This window comes from Mustela nivalis, assembly GCF_964662115.1.
Source record: "Mustela nivalis genome assembly, chromosome: 1".
Taxonomy (NCBI): Eukaryota; Metazoa; Chordata; class Mammalia; order Carnivora; family Mustelidae; genus Mustela; species Mustela nivalis.
This window is the reverse complement of record NC_139020.1, coordinates 45,185,916-45,196,250: the sequence shown is the minus strand read 5'-3', so window position 1 is coordinate 45,196,250 and position 10,335 is coordinate 45,185,916. Positions and strand designations below refer to the sequence as shown.

The 10,335-nt window shown below is 36.1% G+C and overlaps 1 protein-coding gene across 1 annotated transcript; it reads right to left on the bottom strand.

The window, feature by feature from the left end:
• Positions 1 to 9,026: 9,026 nt before the first annotated feature.
• On the bottom strand, positions 9,027 to 9,947 carry OR5AC2 (olfactory receptor family 5 subfamily AC member 2; the record flags this gene model as incomplete). Its single annotated transcript, XM_082682142.1, has 1 exon — positions 9,027 to 9,947. The coding sequence occupies one exon, from the start codon at positions 9,945 to 9,947 to the stop codon at positions 9,027 to 9,029; it is 921 nt and encodes a 306-aa protein (XP_082538268.1).
• Between the last annotated feature and the right edge of the window lie 388 nt (positions 9,948 to 10,335).

The following is a 10,335-nucleotide window of genomic DNA, read 5'->3' as shown; positions in this document are numbered from 1 at the left end:
GGGGAACCAGGTGGTGGGTATTAGAGAGGGCACGGATTGCATGGAGCACTGAGTGTGGTGCAAAAATAATGAATACTGTTATACTGAAAATAAATAAAAAGTAAATAAAAAAAAGATGTAGTAAAAATCAAAATAAATAAATATATTAATTAATTCCTTTTTTTTCTCTTTTCTTCTTTTTTTTTTTCCCCCTGACAATGGTCCTTACACTGCTTTAAATGGTGGCAATCACAGCTGCAGACCTCAATCTACTGTGTATTTTAAGCAATTCAGCTTCGTGTTGTAGTGTCATGATCCTTCTCTGCATCTTTGGGGCACTAACAGCATCACTACTGGTACTTCATAGGAGTCCCTTAGTGTTAGTCAAGGTTTATGGTGATTGCACTAAACACGAAAAATACATGAGAACCAAGAGATCAGTTTGTACTGCAATATGCAATATACTACAGAAACCAATTGCTCCTGTAAAGATTAGCATGGTAGGTTGTTCTAAACAAGTACTCAATACTTGAGCTCACTGCAACAGCAAAAGAAAGTGACTATGAAATTACAGTAGTGCAGTATGTACTACAGTTAATTTCATGCAGTTATGATTTAATGCTACTTTCTCTCAACTGCCACTGGTTCCATGTACAGTCTCTGAGTGTTGATTTGGATAAACTTTAATTTTTTATAATAGATTTTTGTACATTTTATGGTAGTAAGTGATAAAATAGACTAGTATCACATATATTTTATGCATCTGTAACATACCTTTTTCTTAAATTTTTTTGACATTTCCAGACTATGAAGTTCATCTGAGAGTTTTTTCAAATTATCACAAATTTTCCAACACATTTCTTGGAAAAATATATGTATACATATAAACATATGTGTGTATATATATGTATATGATTGAACTTGGTAAGAAATATGCCTGACCTGTATGTATTTGGTAGAAATTTAAAAACTACTGAGGGGTATAAAAATGTGTTTACTATGTGAAAAATCATCATTTTATCAAACAGAAAGACTTGTCTAGAAAAGACATTAATTTTTCTAAATTAACTTATAAATTTAATGAAATATTAAATAAAATCATAGAGAAATAGTTGAACTAGAAAATTAATTCATCTGTAAGAGCAAAGAGATTTTTTTAATGCCCTAAAAAAATAAAGAAGGGAGATGTCCCATGCCAGGTTTGCAATATACCATAAAGTTAACTGTAATAACTGAAACTATGCTTGATGTTACCAAGATTCACTATGGATACAAATTCACTAAAATCTGAATACCTACTTCCAAACATGGGGAAGAAGAGTAGCAATGTTGACTAAAAGTATAGACTTTGGAAGGAGACAGATTTTGGTTCATTGGGCTTTGCCTCTATGACTTTGATCAATAACAAACTTTCTAAGCTTTGATGTCCTCATTTGCAAGATGATGTTAATAATGTGCCCTTATGAATCTTCTCACACTGTTGGTGGGATTGCAAGTTGGTGCAGCCACTTTGGAAAACAGTGTGGAGGTTCCTCAAAAAATTAAAAATAGAGCTACCCTATGACCCTGCAATTACACTACTGGGTATTTACCCTGAAGATACAGATATAGTGAAAAGAAGGGCCATATGCATCCCAGTGTAGAAGATGTGGTCTATATACACAATGGAATATTACTCAGCCATCAGAAAGGATGAATACCCAAACTTTGTATCAACATGGATGGACTGAAGGAGATTATGCTAAGTGAAATAAGTCAAGCAAAGAAAGTTAATTATCATATGGTTTGACTTGTTTGTAGAGCATAAGGAATAACAATGTAAGACATTAGGAGAAGGAAAGGAAAAATGAAGGGGGAGAAACTAGAGGTAGAGACGAACCATGAGAGACTGTGGACTCTGAGAAACAAACTGAGGGTTGTGGAGGGGGGAATAGGTTGACCTGGTGATGGGTATAAAAGAGGGCACATATTACATGGAGCACTGGGTTTTATACATAAACAATGAATCTTGGAACACTATATCAAAAACCAACGATGTACTGTATGGTGACTAACATAACATAACAAAAAATAATAATAAAATAAATAAAGTGCCCTGACAAGGTTTTTGCAAGAATCAGGCGAGAGGGTTAATGCCAAGCCCTCAGCACTATACTTGACAGATAAAAAATCTTATTAATTGGTAATTTTATCTATTTGTGATAATTATTTTAATTATGCAGAATAAAGCAGTTAAGCTCTTTTGTTAAGAACAGTTTTGGAGAGAGCATATTGAGATGTGTTTATAACAATTTATAACAATGGCAGTTTAATTTTGTACATAAAATACTTTTACAATTAGCTCAATCCATCTGCAGGTTGGCACACAGACCAGTAAGTAGTGTGATTTATGTGGAGTCACAACTTCTAGAAGAAAGAACTTATAGGCATAACACATTTTAAAGAGAACCTTTATTTTAATGAAAATTACAGATACATTTCATAATTAAACATTTCACACTGCATCATGAAGAAAGGACATTTTTTTCCCTAACCACGATACCACTTGGCCATCAGATCAAATAAATAAGATTCTTCCAATACCATCAAATAACTAGTCTATATTCAAATTTCTTCAATTGTTACCACTTTTTTACAGCATTGCATTTGTTTGTTCTTCCTATCAAGATTCTTTTAATACAAAACAGTGTCATTTCTTTCCACGTTCTTTACTTTTTGGTTGTTGTTATTAGTCATAATGGCTTTCTTATTTTTCCCCCTAATGAAATGACATGGAGAGAGTGGGCCAGTTGTTAAATTGTTTTATGAAATTTCCCACATTCTGGATTTTTCTGGCTGCTTATTTGACTTGTTCTCCTACTCTTTGCATTTTTCCATTCTCAGTGGAATTTATAGCTAAATGTTTGATTAAACATTTTGGCATGAATTCTTTATAAATGATGCTAATAAATTTCATATGGCATAACATCAGGAAGTGCAGGGAGCCTGTTAGTTTCACTACTGGTAGAGTTCAGTGTGATCTCTGGGTTAAGGTATTAATAGTCACATCTCTCCACTATAAAGTTTATCTGTTTTCCTTTACATCTGGCAAATAACTCATGATATGATACTTTCACACCTCCCAGCTCTCCAGGTTCCCATCCACTTATTTAGCTAAAGTTTTTAGCTTTCTTTGATGACTCTTGCCAGAACCAATTATATTATTAGGGATTTTTAAATGGTAATGTTCATAACAGCAATGGCCACAGTCGCCAATGGAAAGAACCAAAATGCCCTTCAACGGTTGAATGAATGGATAAGGAAGATGTGGTCCATATATGCTATGCAGTATAATGCCTCCATCAGAAAGGATGAATGCCCAACTTTTGTAGCAACATGGATGGGACTGGAGGAGATTATGCTGAGTGAATAAGTCAAGCAGAGAAAGTCAATTGTATGATTTTACTTACTTGTGGAGCATAAGGAATAATGTGGAGGATATTAGGAGACAGAAAGGAAAAGTGAATTGGGGGAAATCGGAGGGAGAGATGAACCATGAGAGAATGTGGACTCTGATAAACAAACTTAGGATTTTGCAACGGAGGGGGGTGGGGGAGATGGGTGAACCTGGTGGTGGGTATTAAGGTATCACTCCACATATTGCATGGAGTACTGGGTGTGCTGTATAAACAATGAATCTTGGTACACTGAAAAAATAAAATGTAAAAAATCATTAAAAAAATAAATAAATAAATGGTAATTTTTAATTCTGTCATTTGTTTTACATTTTCTTAAAAATATTTTATTTATTTGATGAGAAAGAGAGAGTGAGAGAGCAAGCACAAGCAAGAAAGAGCAGCAGAGGGAGAGGGAGAAGCAGGCTCTCCACTGAGCAGGAAGCCTAATGTGGGGCTCCATCCCAGGACCCTGAGATCATAACCTCAGCCAAACGCAGACGTTTAACCAACTGAGCCACCCAGGCGCCCCCTGTTCTACATTTTCTTAGATGAAATACTTAACACAACTATTAAAAAAAAAAAGAGGAAAGTAGGAGAAAATGTTTTGACATTTATCACGAAAATTTTTAAACAAATGTCTAACCATTTGTTTAGTTTTATTTGACCTAGCCAGAAGTTCATAGTTTCATAAGCCCACCTTCTTTCTTGGAGGCAAATTGTTGGTGATTTTAAAAGGCTTACTTTGAATAGCTTAGTAATTCATTCCAAAAATACATTTAAGTGTCTGGTATAGTAAACCCTAGTCAGGAGTTTTCTTCGAAAGGAAAAAAGTGAGTCAATAAAAATGCATTTTGGGTCAAGTTCTTTCTCGTCAATGTTTCCTGTTTCTCACTTTGTAAGAAACTGCCTTTTCTCTCTCATGAGTAATCCAATTATTTTTTGCCAGAAACAGTCCATTTGGGGCAATGTTACTTTTCAAAGCCTTCCTCCCAAAGAAGGATTTTACAGACACTTGCTTTTTAAGGTCTCCTAAGACTAATTTTTTAATGTACATATTTAATAAAAATATAATAATAATTATCATAAAAACATATTTTTGTACTTTACTTTCAACAAAAATATATTCATATAAACTTTCTTAATTTCTCAACAGTATTGGAGCACCTGACATTTCTCACATTACCTTACATAATGAAAAGAATTCTGGTGTGGACACATTGGCCACCTGTGACAGTGCAGTTTTAACAGTGTTTCTTCTCTTAGCTTAGCCTCTTATTATTTATATAACTTTAGGAAAGTAGGACATTAACTTCCTCATAAAAACAAAACCTGTATTTATACAGTGATTTGTGGTCTGTAATGTACCTTCACATATACTGTCTCTCCCAATCAACTAAATAGGGACACAAGTACGTGTTATTATCTCCATTATCTAAATGAAGAAATTGAGGCAGTGCCCATTTAAATATCATCAAACACTCATTGTTTTCTCCTCTGTATGACCCAGAAATTTTAACGAAGGTGCTTGTAGTCACTTTTAGCTTCACCTAAGACTCAGGAATAAAAGAACAGATCATCTGAACTGACACACTCTGCTTTTCTGTTACTCCAGGTGGCCTCACACCTGGAGAAATACCACCTTCCTTCCATTTTTCCAAAGTGACTGAAAGGATCAATTAAGATGATTCCGATGAACCCACTCTAAGAGTCCTGAAGTAATATTTAAATAGGAGGAAGTACCTTAGTCCACTCAGGCTGCCATAAAACATACCACAGACTGGCTGGCTTATAAACAACAGAAACTGATTTCTCATAGTTCTGAAGGCTGAAAGTCCAAGGTCCAGCTGTCAGCATCATCACATTCTGATGAAGGTCCTCGTCCTGATTCATAACATTGTCTTTTCCCTGTGTCCTCACATGGAGGAAGAGGTTGGGGATCTGTTCAGAGCCTCTTTTATAAGGCATTGATCCCATCATGAGCCCCCCCCACATGACTTCAGCAACTTCCACAGGGCCTATCTTTTCATATCATCATCTTTGGGGGTTGGGATTTTAAAATACAAATTTGGGGAGTACACAAATATTCAGATGAGAACAGGTAGGCTTTCCTATTAAGAAATCAAATTTCAAAGTCTAAAGTGATCATCATGTATGTTTGAACAATTTTACTGCTTTGCCTTTCAAAATATAGTTTCACACCAACCAACAATCTACTGCATTCAATATCTGTGGGCTCATGCACACAAAAGTGTAAGAATGAAAACTTCAAGTGAAATATCTTCACATCGTTGGTTCTTCTTCTGCTTCAGTAAACCAGTTATGAATGTTATATTGAGGCTATACTCTCCAACCAAATAAAGTATGTAGACACTTTGTAATATCCCCACTAACATTCAGGGGGTTGCTTATACTATGTGACAATATGGACAAGAATGGAGAACTGTCCAATATAAATAAAATACCTGCTGAAATATGAAACTCTAACAATGCAGGAGAAACATTTGTTAGGAAAGAATTGCAAGCAACTTTTTATGAGCTGTCTGGCTATGCATAGCCTGTCTCCCCAAACTGTTTATCTGGTAGGAATTTGAAAGAAATTAGTGCTATCTACAACTTTTTTATGAATGAATTTGTTTTCAGAAAGCAAACTGCAGATCGCTGTTCACTATCCCATAGATAATTGTGTCAGACTTCCAAAACCAATTGAAGAATCAAGAACCATACGAAGATTCTATTTTCCCCTTATGCCAGTAGTTTTCAACCTGGGTTATACTTTTATCATCTGGAGAGATAAAGGTCGACAAATAGCTGGGTCACATTTTCAGAATAGCTGAATTCACTGGTCTGAGATTGGATCAGAGAATTTTAATTTCTAAGGACCTTAGAGGATTCCAGGAAGGATTGAGAATCACTGCCTTAAATTTAAAAAAGCACACCATTGGGACACCTGGGTGGCTCAGGTCATGATCCCAGGGTCCTGTGATGGAGCCTCATATCGGGCTCTCTGCTCAGCAGGGAGCCTGCTTCCTCCTCTCTCTCTGCCTGCTTCTCTGCCTACTTGTGATCTTCATCTGTCAAATAAATAAATAAAAACCTTAAAAAAAAAAAAGCACACTATGCAATAAACATATCATTTATGCATCATTATTCCCTTTGTTCCATCAAAATGGAGGGAATAAAGATAAAAACATATCAAAAATTGCATAAACTATGATAAAGTAGCCATTTGGCAAAACAGTCATTGTAATAGTCATACAGGGACGTTTCTATACTCAATTATCACCTAATCTAATCTTCATTGGAAGCTTGCCAAGTTTCACATGAGGATTTTCCCTAGTGACTGTCAACACTGGCTGAATATTAGAATCACTCAGAGTGGTTTAGAAAACTACCCTCTTCTTAAAAATCCTAGTTTGTTTGGTTTGAGGTGGGAACCAAGAGTGAGAACCATGGATCCATACCATCAGGGTGAGGAAGAAGATATGCAAGACTTGATTGGTGACATTTAGTCACTAATTCTGCTACTTGTTATCAGCAGGGTGTGATATATTCAGTTTTACAATATGTTATAAACCCAAGAAACACCTGAAATGCTGTCATTCTCATGGATTATGCAGCTAGTAGTTGGATTCCAAACCATCTTTTGCATAAAATATAAAACCATGAAAAATAAAATTTTCTGCAAAGAACTCACAGTACCCTATAAAAACCTAGCACCATGACCAGAGCTTTAGAGGAAAAGAAGAAGCCAGGAAGCACATCTAGAGGCTTACTTCCATTCTCTTAGCCACAGGGCACACTGGTGGAGCAAAGGGACATCTGGATTTGGCCAGTACCATCTCCTTCCAAGTGCCTCTTCAGCCAGTGTTGGGTTTCACATAAGACGTTATGATCTAATAGAAGCACCATGGGTAGTGGTTAAAAGCAAGGACTCGGGCACCATGCTGCCTGAAATAATAAAGGTGTAAAGAAGACAGAGAATATCTATATATTGACAGACAGCAATTGTATGCAGTCAATACCCAAAACAGGCTTCATGGCACATAAGGAAAAAAAAAAAAAAAAGAGAGAGAGTTTTGCCACTGGCCTTCACTGTGGAGAGGTGGAGGTAAGAACTTCCACAGAGATTCTGCACCCACAGGAAGTAACCTGCTTCCAAGGAGCCCACACAGCAGAAACAGAGCCAGATGCAGCAAGAGGAGCAGGGGTCTGAGGAAACAGCCCCAAACACAGTGCTGAAGCCAGTTGGCCCCACCTCAGGCTTTGCCATTCCATGACTCAGCAAATTGTTTCTATCCTCAAATCAAAATAATAGGGTAGGTGTTAGAGTACTTTTTTCTTTTCTTTTTTTTTTTTTTTTTTCCTACAGTGCACCAAGGTCACTACCCATGATTTATATGCTCCTTTTCCCTTCTATGGCCTATAAAAGACATCTAAGGGTTATGAGAATTGGCTCCATCAATAACATACTATGGATCCAACTACATATTTTTCCTTTGTTTTTGACTAAAATATTCACAGAGCCATATATAATAAAGTCAGGAGCTCAAAAAATGCAAAAGGGCCAGACAGAACACATATATAGTTTCTATAAAGAAAAAATCAGTTAAGTTGCATAATTACAAATTTACCAAGAACATCTGCTCTTTCAGGTAGATGTCCATTCCAGGAGAAAAAAATTCAATTTGTATATGTCAGTCAGACACAAGATGTTTAGGAAGATTGGTTATAAGTTAAAAAGTAGACGTTTTTAAAGAACTCAGAACTTTTCATTATATTGCAGGAAAACTAACTTTCTCTTATATATGTAATTGTTATACCTTTCAGTGATTGCAAAGCAAATATAATTTTCAAAATTACTTTTAAACCTTGAAGAGAATGCCTCATGAGGTTATATACTGTCACAGTCAGTCTAACAAGATTACTTTGATGGACATATTTTTTGGATAATTATAAATCCTCAAGAGAAGGTTTCAAAAAATTCCTTGCTCAAGAATTATTTAACAGGCATGAGAACTTTTTAAAAAGAAGGTTTACAGAGATTCCCTTAAAAAAAAAAAATAAGTGCAAAAGGGTTTTAAAGTGTGTTTATCTAGAGGGGTGACTGGGTGGCTCAGTCAGTTGACCTTCTGCCTTTGGTGCAGGTCATGATCCCAGGGCCTGAGGATTGAGCCCCACTTTGGGTTCCCTGCTCAGTGGAGAGTTTTCTTCCTCTTCCTCTGCCCCTCCCTCTGCTTGTGCTTTCTCTCTCAATCTCTCGCAAATAAAAATAAATAAATAAAATATTTATTCTAAAACGTGTGGATATCTGGAAACACAAAGCTCATTAAAGTTACAAAAATATATAATTTGAAGATTTCATTCTAGTTTCATCCTTGAGAATGGATTTAAAACAACACAAGGTAAGTGGAGTCCATCCTTATGAGGCTCATTAATTATTTCGATGATCACAAGAACTTAGGATGAAAGCAAGTCTATCTACTCTGAATTTTTTATTCATTAACTTAACAAGTACATATTAAGGCCCTACTATGTGCAAAACCCAGGGACACATGTTTTATTTAAACAGAATAAAATCTAAGGAATAATGAAAGTTTTCCTGAGAAATATTTATTTCTTTATAATTTTTCTCAGTGCCCCTAAAACTTCCTTATTTCTTAGGCTATAAATAAAGGGGTTGAGCAGAGGGATGATAATCGTGTAGAACAGTGAATACATTTTATCCTGATATTGATCTGGGCCAGACCCAGGACGCACATACATGAAGAAGAGAGTGCCATAGAACAAGGAAACAGAGAGCAGGTGGGCGCTGCACGTGGAGAAGGCTTTACTCCTGCCCTTTTCGGACTTCTTTGTCAGGATGGCAAAGAGGACACGGGTATAAGACACTATGATGGTCATAAAAGTAAAGGCTTGTATAAAAGCAGCAAAAATAAAAAGTACTAATGCATTAATAGATGGGTCAGTGCAAGAAATTGTATATAGTGGCAAAATTTCACAGTAGAAATGAGGTATTATATTGGACCTGCAGAAAGTTAATCTAAATAATAACCCTACATGAATTGTGGGATGCAGAAAACCAATTACATAAGACAAACTTATCAACCAAGTACAGAGCCTGTTGGACATCACCACTGGATAAAGTAAAGGGTTGCATATGGCTACATAGCGGTCATAGGCCATCACTACTAGGAGGAAACATTCCGTGGTGGCACTGGAAGCAAAAATATAAAATTGGGTGATGCACTCAAAGAGGGATATCATTTGACTTTTGTCTAAGATATTGACAAGCATCCTGGGAGTCACAGAGGATGAGGAACAAGCATCTGCAAAGGCCAAACTGCCAAGGAGTAAGTACATGGGGGTGTGAAGTTGGGGATGCTTCCAGATGAGAAGAATCAGTCCAAGGTTGCCCACCATGGTGGTGAGGTAGATGACCAAGAACACCAGGAACAGGAGTGTCTGCAGCCCTGGAAGATCTGTAAGTCCTGTGAGAACAAACTCAGTCACTTCCGTCTTGTTTGTCTCCATCAGATGCACAGGGGCTGATCACTACCAGGAGAGAATATGTAAAGGAAAAACTTAATCAAGAATCAGGAAAACTGGCTTGGGATGGTAATGTTTGCTCCCTATTTCAGTTGTCAGTTTCTCAACAGATATGGAGGTATAGGTTTTTTAAAAACATACTTAAGACTATGAAGTATATAAAAATAATTTTGAAAAAGATTTTTAAAAGAGGGTTTTAAGCATATATATTTAAAATTGAATATATTAACAGTGAACTGTTTTCCAGAATTAAGAATTAAAAAATATATTTTATAAGAAAATCTGTAGGAGCAGCAGTGGTTCAGTTTCAAAGATGTCATCACCCTTTCTCGGAAAATCCTGTGCCTCTTTTCTATTGAATGAAAAATGGACT